Source organism: Habropoda laboriosa, unplaced genomic scaffold (genome assembly GCF_001263275.1).
Source record: "Habropoda laboriosa isolate 0110345459 unplaced genomic scaffold, ASM126327v1 scaffold65, whole genome shotgun sequence".
Classification (NCBI taxonomy): domain Eukaryota; kingdom Metazoa; phylum Arthropoda; class Insecta; order Hymenoptera; family Apidae; genus Habropoda; species Habropoda laboriosa.
The window spans coordinates 4,036,582-4,049,190 of NW_017100254.1; the positions used below are offsets into that span (position 1 = coordinate 4,036,582).

The 12,609-nt window shown below is 38.6% G+C and overlaps 2 protein-coding genes across 3 annotated transcripts in view; one reads left to right on the forward strand and one right to left on the reverse strand.

Moving 5' to 3' along the window:
* The window catches only part of LOC108572488 (5-hydroxytryptamine receptor 2A), a 62,748-nt gene that overhangs the window by 47,442 nt on the left and 2,697 nt on the right, over positions 1 to 12,609 (forward strand). The window contains exon 4 of the mRNA XM_017934736.1: positions 4,890 to 5,217. Within this exon, the coding sequence (XP_017790225.1) occupies positions 4,890 to 5,217 (328 nt within the window). The remainder of the gene's footprint in view (positions 1 to 4,889; positions 5,218 to 12,609) is intronic.
* Positions 1 to 12,609, reverse strand: part of LOC108572486 (26S proteasome non-ATPase regulatory subunit 1) — an 88,727-nt gene that overhangs the window by 12,996 nt on the left and 63,122 nt on the right. The window lies entirely within an intron of this gene.

The following is a 12,609-nucleotide window of genomic DNA, read 5'->3' on the forward strand; positions in this document are numbered from 1 at the left end:
ATCTGGCCAGACAGTGAACGTGTTAATAAGTAAATGTTCATCAATATGTTAAGAAAAATTGCGGGATAAAAGAACGTAAAATTAAAAAAGTTGGTATTTAAATCGCTTGGTTGCCTCGACTCACGTTTCATCCTTATCTTTTATTCGCTGTCCTTGTCTACGTTCGGCAAACTACAAAGGCGGGCGCGAGGCTCGAAAACGTAGTCCCTGACTCTACGAGTGTCCGGTTTAGCTTCCTTGCGGTCTGACACTTGTGGAGAATATACTGTATTCATCACACAAGTTCCAATATAAATCTTACAATGCTGCAACGGAATTACTTTTTCCTCGCTTATCGCAACTATAAAACATACTTAACCACTTAACGCTCATGCTCGTATCTCAGACGTGCACAATTAATCGTGCAATTTTATTTTATCATTTTCTTTCATTTTCCATATTGCCTTATCTTTTATTTCTATCACGGCAAAACAACTGAGTTACAGCACTATAAATCGTGGTAAACTTATTTCTACACACTTAGAAAACAATTAAAAAAAAAAAAAAGAATAAAATTGATCGTTTTCAACAATGGACGAAATTTCTCAGCTGCGAATAAAAATTAAGAACTGCAATTCGTACGTTACGAATGAAAGAAAGCAGGCTTGTTCTAAAGCTCCGTAATAGCTTCTAATAACGTAACCACGCAACGGAAGAAAAATTAGCGAGAAAGCAGAATGAATGCAAGATTCCTCTTATTACTCGACAACGTCAACGGGCAAATTGCAAAGAACGTTGCTAAACTTCCGTGAGCCAAGGCAATGGGGGCAAATTAGGGCGCGAACCGACGCCTCTTTCAACTCGAAGATTTGCATCGGCCAATTTCACTTGCAAATTGATCATCCGTGTTTCGCAACCACGCAACGCGCGCCAAAAGTGTCCGTAAAACAAACGGCAACTAGCCGACTGTCACAAATCATCTTCTAAATCATTTCTGCGTTTGTGTTTCTCTGAAATTTCACAATTCGTCGATTTGGAAGTGTTTTGCAACGAATGCATTTTGAATTACGAAAAAATAATGAAATAAAATAATACGAAAATCGAAGTTGCGATAAGTATTGCTTTCTGAAGACTTCAAAAATTCTTCTAGTATACGCTTCTTTCTTTCGTACACATTTTAACAACGCCAGCAATATTACAAACAAATCAGAAAAATCGATCGGTCATTTTATGCTATATTTTTCCACTTATCAACTTGCTATCAGAAGTGACAATAACGTCTACTTGTTATTAAAATTACACGTGGTAGATATATTATTAAATCTCACTAGACAGTTCAAATTATCAATTCAAATTTTCCGTTATTAATCACCTCACAATTTCACTCACTATTTCTATCCACATAATAATATACACAGAAACTATTGAATACACCAATATCAAATGCATAATACAGCAATTTTCCTTCCGTCAGAATGTTGCTGTGTCATAACTCTATAAAAGATTGAAGAAGATATTTCACGAAACTACGATCGAACCAATTACATGGAAATTGCACGGCACAGTCGTGAATAAGGGAAAATTACTGTCTTCTTCGAAAACGAAAAAAAGAAATCAGAGCTTAATTCATTGAACGCTCTATTGCCTGTTTCTCAGTGATTTATCGCTGTCGTAATTCACATGGTTCGACCAGCATTTTATCATCGATCGAAAATGGAATCTCCACTTTTACGTATACATACGATTCTCTACCTGCCCGTTACATTACTAGAAATTTCGCCATTGTTCCGTAATTCGAGACCGCAATCCACCCTCTTATCGTTTCGCGATCTCGCGGAAGATCGTAAAGCCATCAACGGCAGAACGACACATGTTCGTTCCGTGTGAAATGTTCCTTCTAATTGAAAAAAATTGCTGTGTTCTTTACGATCCAACGATTCACGTGGATTTAGTTGAATTTTCTCATCGATAAATGAATTCTATTTAAATGTTCTATTTTTTTTAAACACCTTGCCTTGTATACGAGCCAGACTCATGGTCACAGAGTACAGTAGTTACATTCGCAGGAAAGATTAAATTTAATTCCAGTTATAGTTTTGACTTATAAATTTGAAAATTGCCAAATGTCAATAGTGTACAATATTTGAACTAATGATATACAATAGTTAACGCTTGCTTGCATAGCTATCAAAAAAATCGTAAGACAAGGGGTTAAATTTACGTCAAATATTCTTCAAATCCCTATATTTACCTATAAAATTTCCTCCAAATTAATTTGCATAGCATTTTAGCATTCTTTGTAAGAGTACAAAAATTCAGTGCCTAAGAAATTAAATTTTTAATTATACAATGTTCAATGTTCAAATTTCATCAAACCAGAAGCAAGCGAATAAATAGAACTGTCGAATCAGTAGAAGATTGATTTGAACACACTATCTAGAGTCTGTAAAGAAGAGAGAAGGAGAAATAGTTTCTCTTATTTCCAAGGTGTTAATTATTACCATTTACCGTGGCCGGCGCATTTTTTCCGTCCATCGAAATCACGGACGCCCCTAATCTCTCCCTTTGAGACACGTAGCAACGCCCCCATTCGTCGGAAGGGTAAGAAATTTCGCGACGGCATCGGCCAATGGCACAAGGGTATGCAAATCGAAAGCCATTATGCAAAAGTCCCGAACGTGACACGATGTATGGTAAAAACGGCGCTTCCGAATAATCGTTCGCGAAATTAATCAATACAAGCAGGGGAACACGGGATGCAAAAGAGGCGGTACACCCGCGAGTATAAATCAGCTGGCTCGATGCGAAACCAGCGGAACGTTGTTCCTTCATTCTTGTCCCTATTAATTTCACCTCGTCGCAGAATTTATTCTCCGGGATTTTTAAAGGGACACGTCAGATCACTCGGTAGAAACGCAAAGTAAGTGTTCGTTAACGCGTTCACTGCCGATCGAATTTTTGGTATTTAATTATGCTATAATTTTCGTGCTAAGTGGAGTTTTTATATTGTGAAAATTTTCTTCAAAATTTCCTGAGTTTGACGTAGATTTGACAAGATTTATGATCTGACGATGTTTAGGGAATTACATTGTAAAAATTAATTTCATCCCTCAAATATGAATTATAGCAATAATCACAAGAGTAGATAGTTACCGGAGTAGAATAATAACGTCAACTACATACGACACAAGCATAAACACATCACTTCGTTTCCTTTTACTCGAGACAAACGTTTCCCACCCTCGGTAACTTAAATCTCGCTCACCGAACCGCTAAAAATTCCAATTTCCATTGCAAATATCTCGATAATTTTATCCAACATACTCCGCGAAAGCTTACGAGCTTTATGTAAATCCTCCAATTCGCGAAAGCGCAAGAATACTTTTACCATGGTATGTTTGATCTGAAACTTAGCCGAAGTTTCGAAATAGCGGGAAACTTTGACTAAGCTGTTCCCCGAAAATCAGGGCCAGTTAACTTGCGGTGAACGAACCGTTTTGAAATTGCCGGCGAGAACACTTGGGGAATGTTGATGTGTTATCGAAGTTTGCAACAGAGGCGCGTAAATACCAAAACTAATGAACAGACAGTGCATTATGGGGGAATCTCACGAAGGATGTAGCTTGGTCTAATACTTAGCGGGCTTGGTTACAATCACAAAGCTGTATCCATTTGAATATGTTGGTCTCGAAAGGACACCGTAGCTTTTCAGTTGAGGCAACCATGTTGAATTTATACATTTCTCGAGGGTAATCTGCAAAATTTTATTACAGCAAGTTGGATAACCTAAGTTTAAGTCCGACAAGTTTATATTTCGAATTGTCGCTGAATTAAGAACGAATATTTATGTTTTGTTATGTGTTATAAATTCGTGTCGAATTTTATAATTTAGATCAATATTTCCAGAAAATAAAGAGCAAGTGAGTTCTCGTTCCACAATTGTTCCGTTTTTTGTTTCTGATAAGACGATTATGTCGTCGCTATATTAATTGGATTTTCGTTAAAATTATTGTGGTTTGAATAGATATGAAAATGAAATGCATCGTTTGTAAAATAACAATCGCCAATTTTACGTTAAAAATTGAACGCTGGAAGCGTTTAAGTGGAAGATTCTTCAATCGGAACATTTTAGGAAAACAAAACTAATTTGCAAATATGATCGTTTACTTTACTGGATTATTTCAAGGAATTTCAAATGAAATTTTACCGCGTTTGATACTTTAATTCCGTGGAACTTTTCCACCGTAAATTGCAGAAATGCTGAAAGCCGTACACTTGAAAAGCGGAACGAATTTTAGTAAAGAATTAAAGAAGAGATATGTTCACAACTGTTCCGACGTTAAATTTATAAAATGTAATTCTCGCAGTATGTTTACGTATTACTTATATTAATTCATAAATCATAAATGATTCTCGCGAATTATAAATTTAGACGCATCGAAACGTTTAAACGCTTTTTAACGATACCTTTAAAATCGCTAATACAAATTCTTCACAAATGGATGCCCTTCGTGGAGCTTCGTATCTCCTCAAAATAAAGAATCTCCAAACTCAGACAGAAATAGTCGGGAAGGTCCTTTAAACCTCCATCTCACAAAGTCCTTATCATCGACCAACACCACGAAGAAGAAAAATTAACTAATCCCTTAACGTTTATATCTGTGTTTCACTTCCTTTCTCCTTCACTTTCCATATTCCGTTATCCTTTCTATTATAGTTATTATACGCCTAGAAAATAAATTTCCCATTATTTGGGAATTATTCCCACTATTTCAGAAACAATTATTAACTATTTCTACACGCCTAGAAAGTAATTTAAAAAAAATCAAGTTGACAAAAATACGAGCATTAAGGGGTTAACAGCGATACTCAAAAGAGCACCTAACCAACGAAATGTCCCTTGTTCCCAGGGTTGGAAAGACGAGGGACGGTGAAGCGGTTTCTGCTGAATAAAAGATCTACCGGAAGCAGCGGCACGCCGCAACACACTTCCGGCACGTCCACAGATACCGAACTGACGACCTTGGACACCCACGAACTTTGGCTTCCAGAGAGCGAGCCACCACCTTCGGCTATGTCCGCGCTTCAGGCGTTTGGCGCCGAAATGCTCAAGTTATCCAGGGGTCTCGAGGGCATAGCGAGCCCTGGCAGCCCTACTCCGATGGCGACGCCAAGATCAACGCCACAGCACTCTGTCCAGCATCATCAACAGTCCTACCGGTGCAACTTTCGCCATGGGTAAGGCTGTAGTGGTGATTCGCTGACGTGTACCGTGCGGCGCTCAGGAGTTTGCCCTCGGGGCGAGCGGAGTGCCCTTTTTGCCCGTGTGCTGCCCCGCGGGCAAACTCCTGAGCACCGAACGATACTATGCAGAGATGAGAAGTTGGCTAATGTAAGGAACACGGGTCTGAGTGATTATAGTGTAGTAGAACTATAACGTATAGTTCTCGTACACAGTCGTAAAGGCAGGGTACATACACTTTATTATTGGCTAAAAATGTCACGTGTACCTGCTAATTGGGTCATGTAGCATCGCATGACAAAGAGAGTATATGGGGCACGTCGAAATTGAACGGAATAAGGCGATGAACTTGGAAATATTGGCGTAAACGTAGATTTAGAGTGTATCCTCCGTCTTGAAACGTATCTAGCGCGGATATGGAAATTCTACCGATATGTCAGCGCGGGCCGCCGAAAACGAAAAGGAGAAGACAGACGGAGGCGAGCGAAATCTTCTCATCTCTGCATACCACTTTCTAACTGGTTTTAAAGGAAACTTTTACGCGGAAAGGTTATTCGGAATCGGAATCACATTAAACGTAATTGGAGAATTACAAGACAGTGAAGAATAGCACGTTCTTCTTCCGTTGAAAGGATTGGTAGATTAAGTAGGAATTCCGCATTTTTAGCAGACAGATAACAGTTTCTTTCTTAGAAATTGCAGGACATCCAAACAAGATCTCTCGATAGCAATCATATATTCAAGAATGTTTTAATTCTTCACAGTTATCGAACATTCAAGTCTAAGTGAATTTTGAAATATATACGCGGAAAAAAATCCTCGAAGAGTACAGTCGTTCCAATTCCAGCAGAAACAGAATCCCTGCGAGTTACGGCGAAAGATAAAATATGAGACGTAGAGGTTCTCGCGTGACAGATCGCCTATCGATCCTCCTTTCAAACGATAAACACGACTGTCACCGCGGCGGACTGCATCCAGAGCAAAGATATTCTCTCTGAGAGAACACTGGATCGTGTCGCGATTTACGAACACCCTTCGCGATTCTCTTCGGAGGCTCTGTCGAACGAGTCCGATGTCATGCGCGACAGATTTATGACGGCCGCGGAATAATTTCGGTTCTTACGCTGCCAAGTTTTTCCACGTCGCGTATTCTCTACTGAACATTGACTGAAGCATATCGATATCTCGGATTAAAGCCAATTTTACTCCGAGTAAAATTTTTCTGCCGATACGAAAGGTGGGACTTGAGAAGTTGATATACGACAAGCAAACTGCGGATTTTTATGCATTTGCAGGAAATTCAAAGATACAACACTGCACAGAATGCACGTAATATACAAAATATCCAAATTATAGTGCTTGTCATAGTACCCAGTAGGTAAAATAATTTTCTACCGACTTTTTCTACTGTATTCTCAAAAATATGAATTTGCATAAAAATCCGCGGTTTAAGACGTCGAACGATGAAGGTTTCGCAGAGTAAACAGTTGATCAGATTGTGACATACAATCGTAATGCAATAAGTATTCTTCAAATACTATAAAACAACGTACCTTTTTAAATCAGCATCGACCTCTCCAAAGCGGTGCATTTATTTTTTAGGAATTTTGTAAGATTTTCCGAGGATTTTAATTGCAAAATATCACAGAAGCTAAGGTTTTCATCGAAGAGCCATCGCTACGAAAACACTACACTTCCAGTTTTCATTTTCAATGCAATTTTCGTTCGCCCACCGACATCGTTGTTCCATTTTCCTCGGGAAATAAGCAAAAATAAGAATGTATTGGGGGTAACGAGGCAAAAATGAAGATAGGAGACATATGCAGGCTTAGAGATACCGAATACTGTCTGGCTTTTTCACAGAAATCCTTAGCTTGACAGAACTGCGGGATTACTAAAGCTCGTCTTAATTTCTCAACGTGCAGAAACGTCGGTGGCTGTGGTTTTTTGTCCCAGAAATAATCATCGAGCACGTCGTACAGTCGCTACAAGTAGAATTGTAAATAAAGTGCTATGCGAATTATAGGATCGAGTTAAAATAGAATCGACTTTTGGAAGCTTTGCATTCATCCTTCACGAATTCTGTCAGATTTTCTACGGATTCTAACTCCGGAAAAATTTCAAATTTGATCTCCTATCACTTCCACCTATCACCATTTTTATAATTTTCACTTTCAATGCGATCTTCGTTCACCTATCATACCGTGAGTTAGATATACGACGTCTCGAGTTCAAGTTTATTCGCGATGTCGCACCGATTCGACATGCTACATTGAGTTTCGATATCTGGGGACTGTGCCAGGTTCGAGTATCACCAGTCGCGATCGATTCAAACGAGAACCAAAATGGGAACATATCGAGACGCTTAATTTGGTTAATATCGCAAATTATGTTACACGCACACCGTCGGCCGAAAGTTTCGAATCACCTGCCAATTTGCATCAATATCGAATCTGCTTGAAATTGATGCTGCGGAGATCAATATCACTTTACCTTATTTCTTAAATTTCTTAAAATTGCTAACTTTTCTTTGGAAATTTTCGTGTAACTCGCAGTGCACAGTGATTCCAAGCATTTGGCTGGGAATTTACATATGTTGCCCAGTTTCCAGTTGTTTAAAATTTCCTTTTTCCCCATTTCTAAACTGAAAAGTAGAATTTCAGAAGAAAAAGAATTCGAGGCAGTTAATATTGTATAAAGGAAAATTATGGAACAAAATAGACGTCAATTATCGACATTTTCGCGAAAGCGTGAAATTACCTTCCAAAAGCCAGGAAATCTGAAAATAACAGTTATCCGACATCAAAACCCGATTTCACAATCGGCGCAAGAAAGTTCGACCATCTGGTCACAAATACAATGCAGTCTGTCGAGTTTAATAAGGACAAAACGAGAAGCTCGTTCGATTTCTGGACACTATTCTCGATCGTTTCACCAGTTTCAGCTGTTCCGTTCCAACTCAAGGCCGTCGACGTTCTTCAATGTTCCACCTATCATCGTCTGATTTACTCTCAATATTGTCGCATCTGTTGAGTCTCGAATCAGTTCACGATTTTTACCCGGCAAATTCATATTTTTACCGAGTGTTTCAAAGATAAAGTGTTTCAGTGATTCTGTCATTGTCCCAAACTTCCTTTGAAACGTTCGAGGATATTTCACGTGCGACTCACGGAAGCATAATCATTATCATTATCGAGGCTTTCGGGCGTAAAGCCGCGTCCTCAAGGAGAGATTTCTCATTATCAGCGTGTTTCCCGAACTCCGATGAACTGAGCTCGCAAAGCTTACGAAACGTCGGAATATTCTCTCCGTAAGGATACGATTTACCACCGAAAGCCTCGGTAATAGTAATAATTACACTCCACGCCGTGGAAGCCTTAAATCTTCCAGTCAAACATCGTCGTTACACCCTATTTTATTTCAGTAAAAAATTCGAATTACCAACTCTAACAGCCATCGCGGGAACAATTTCAGCGTGCTCTTAGCGCGCTTTTTCCTGAAAACAGCAGAACGATGGCTGATGTGCCGGAAAGTTTGCCAACGGGAATTTCCGCCAAGTTCTGACCTATCGATTCTGTGCACCATTAGAAACACGTGTCGAAGTTACCCTTTAGGAAACTCTCTCCATTGTGGCTATTGAAATTGAAGAAAATAAAATTCTACGAGCATTCGGAAGAAACAATTAATTTCTCCCGGCGAGAAATACCGGAAAAATCTGAACTTTCTTCTCTTCGCAATTTCTCTTATTCGACATTTGGTAAATTTACCTTTTTTATCGGTTGAGATTTATCGTCACGTTAAACAGAAGTGGGAAAGTGTTCGTAGAAACCGTACGGCGAACGAAACGCAACGAGCCTGTTTGTTCCATTTAGAACGGAACATCGAATGACACGTAAAGTGGTGTGACAGAGTTTGCCATGTAGTTAGGGCGTTATTCCCGCCACGGAGATTGGCTATTCGTTACCGTTCCAGTTCTGACAGCGAACCCGAACGAGGAATTCAGTCGGATTTTCCTGGATCGAGAAGGAAAGGTTGACGGGAAAATTCAGTCCTGATCATAGATATCGCATAATGGAACCTTCGCTGTAATTAATGAACAATGCAAAGTGCTCGGAGGCAAAGATTAACGTAACCGACGTCAGAGATAAATATGTAAAAAAGAAAAGGTCGAAATGAGATATATTTTCGAGTATGAAGTTAGTTTTATCTTTAAAAGAAGATTTACTACTTTTCTTTCTTTTCTTTTTTTTCAATTTTAAGATAGAGCTTTGGAGATGCAAATTTCGTGGACCTTAAATCTTACGTTCTTGAACTTTTTAATGCAGGTTTGAGTGTTTCTTTGGAAATCATCGACTGAAGTGGGTTATCGTTGTAGATTATACACATACCTGGTCCACCTGTTGACTTATCACGAAGCGAACTATCTATTCAAAGAAGGTTAAAGGATGCTGTATGAGATTCTTAGCGAGAATGGTACTTTTACTTGGTGATCAAATTTAAAGGGCTATTTCTCTAAACTTGATGCAATTATCCAAATGAAAAATGCTGGGTACGTACTTTTGGGTCTTAGCATTGAAAAAAGTAAATATTGTCTTTGAATATTTCACAAATTCGATTTTTAATTCAACAAACATTCGTAAAACGCTACAAATCCAGACAATTGTGTCGTTCTGTTCATCACTGTGGTACAGTCTATGTCCAATCATAATATTTTTATTTTTTATAATAATACAATCCAACGGCAATTTTAACACACTTTTGCAGTGAATTATTTATTCGTCGACTTCGAAAACAAAATTTATTTATTTTCCTTTCCCCAATTTTCTTCATTTTAATAAAACTCGAATAAAGTCACGGTGCACATTACGAGCAGCACCAATTGCTAATAATCAGCTTTAGAAACACATTTATTCAATCGTCAATATTCGCGAAGAAAAATCTTAGTCCAATCGCAAGTTCCGCTCCGACGATATATTCAACCCAATCCCAAGGATTATCCACCTTTGAATTTTTAATTCTGCCCCTGTGAAGGATGGGAACTGGCAAATAAGGATAGGGTGAAAATACGGGGGATCCTTTACGCGAATTTACTCCAACATTTCTGGATCTCGTTCTACGGAAAATAAATGAACTATGTTTCCGCGAGTTACATTCAGAAATGTAACATCGCCGCTTCGTTTGTATTCGCGAAGAACTTCCAGCGATGCTAATTCCTAACGAATAAAATTGCGAGAATTTGAAGAATTGAGAATCGAATAACGGAAGTATTTTGATATGCGGGAAAATTGTGATATTCGTCGAAGACAACTTTTCCTTTATCGAATTAATTCAGATTGCAATTTTTTATGGAAGCACACTTTTAGATAGGGACAGTTTGAAGTATCGGCGGATATGTGAAAGGTTCGAGAAGGTACGACAAAATAATAAGTGGAGCTTTCGTGGTATTATTAATTATTTGTGGAAATTCGAGTTTTATTTTCATCTTTCGAGAATCGAAGTTGTTAAATATGAACACGTCTGAATATCGAACAAGCTGAGGTTCTTAGGTGTTCGTTGAAATTTTAACGGAAGTGCTTTATTAGACCGAGGAATAGCGATTTTCATGGTAGACTGCTCGATATTACAATCGTTACTTTCCACAGAAAACAAATGAAAAATTAACGTATCTGTTTCCTGATTCTCTCATCGATTCCTATGGCCTACTCACATTTTGCCTTCTTTCACGAATATTCTACGCTTAAACAAAATGCACTGCTCTACTTCGTCTTTTTTCTACGTTACACTTGTAATTGCACGTCGAATTCAACCACTCAGCTTCGAAACGACGTAGAATTAAAGTACAAGCTGTTCGCCACAGTGATAAAGTTTGATCAATGGTGGACGTTAAACGAACGACTGGCAATGTAAAGCAAATGAAACAGCGATAAATATCAAATACGCTATTACAGACGAGGGTAATGGTGTGAAACGCATAATCTAATCGAAGAGACGTAGAACGTAACGATAGTTTTTTAAATTTCACGCAACGAGACGATAAGTCGATTCGAAGATTCTTCTCTGGTGAATTTAATTATCAAAAAATTTGTTCCACGTGAATTTCATTCTTCCACGCTTAACCCTTTCGCTTCGGCAGATTTTTATTTCAAAATTTCTTTTATAAAAATTGACCCCTTGCATGGTGACACTCGTAATGCATATTATTCGCGTTAAAACAAAGGGAGTCAACGGGAGAAATTAAAATAAACAATTTCACAAAGATTTCAATTTCGATGAAAATTTCGGACTTTCGGAGGTTTCGCTGCGAAAGCGGGAACTGAGAAAAATGCTGGGTGCGCAAAGGGTTAAATACGCGACGGATAAAATTGGGGTGAATGTGCAGCGAAAGGCGCGAAAATTGTACAACGCGAGGAAATTTTCAAAGCGCCGATAGCAATTAAAGGGTTAAGGACGCTATCACAGCTCTGTCAGCAAGAACCTTTTGCTGTTTCTGTAGTAAAATACGCCGAACGAAGATCGTGCTGGTGAGAACCTCTTTACCTTTCCTCTAGACGAGGTTATTTTAACAGTTCGCGATGAATTATAACCGTGTTACAGAATTGTTCCGACTGCGTCGAGTAGAATTGGAAAACACTTGTTCCAAGTGGAACAGCTTTAAAAAAGGCGTCCAATTAGTTTAGTAATTAATATGTGAAATTTAAAATTAATTAAAGACTTTTCTTCGAGAGTCTGTAATTATTCGGAAGTTAAATCGCGCAAAAAAACTTTTCGAAGGGGAAACAGTTTGGAAAACCAGAGATTAATCTACAGAGGCATTCAGCAAGCATTTGTTTGCTAAGCGACAACAAAAGTTACCTTACGATAAAATTTTCCATTCTTTCTTCCGGTGGATTACGAATCTAGATTTTTCTCTGAACTTCTGAATCATTTCTCCACGATTTTTCCATCGACTCGAAATCGAGGGTAGACAAATTTCAGAAAAAATGATTTCCAAAACAAGTGTCGCGAGAGTCGTGAATTACGTTGTCCAACATAGAACAAAGAATCCTCTTTTGTTTAATGGAATTATCGTTTCGAAAGCTCCAGCGTGAATTAGTAACACGTAGAGAGTGAGAAGGTGAAGTGGCGAGAAAGCTTTTCCGAGAGGAGCAGAAAAAGGCGGCGACACAGTTTTCAGAACAATTACCACGCACGACGAAGTCCTTCTGAAGGTCTAGGTCTTCAAAGAGCGTCACAAATTGACGAGCCACCCAGTTCGATGCTGCGACATGAATCCTTTGTGGAAATGGCTAAGTGCATTCCTTTTATTAGAGTGTCTCAGGTAGGGCAGAGCAGTTTACTTAATGTAGCCACGGTAATGTAAAGCCATCGGCTCGTTTCGCACTTTGAAT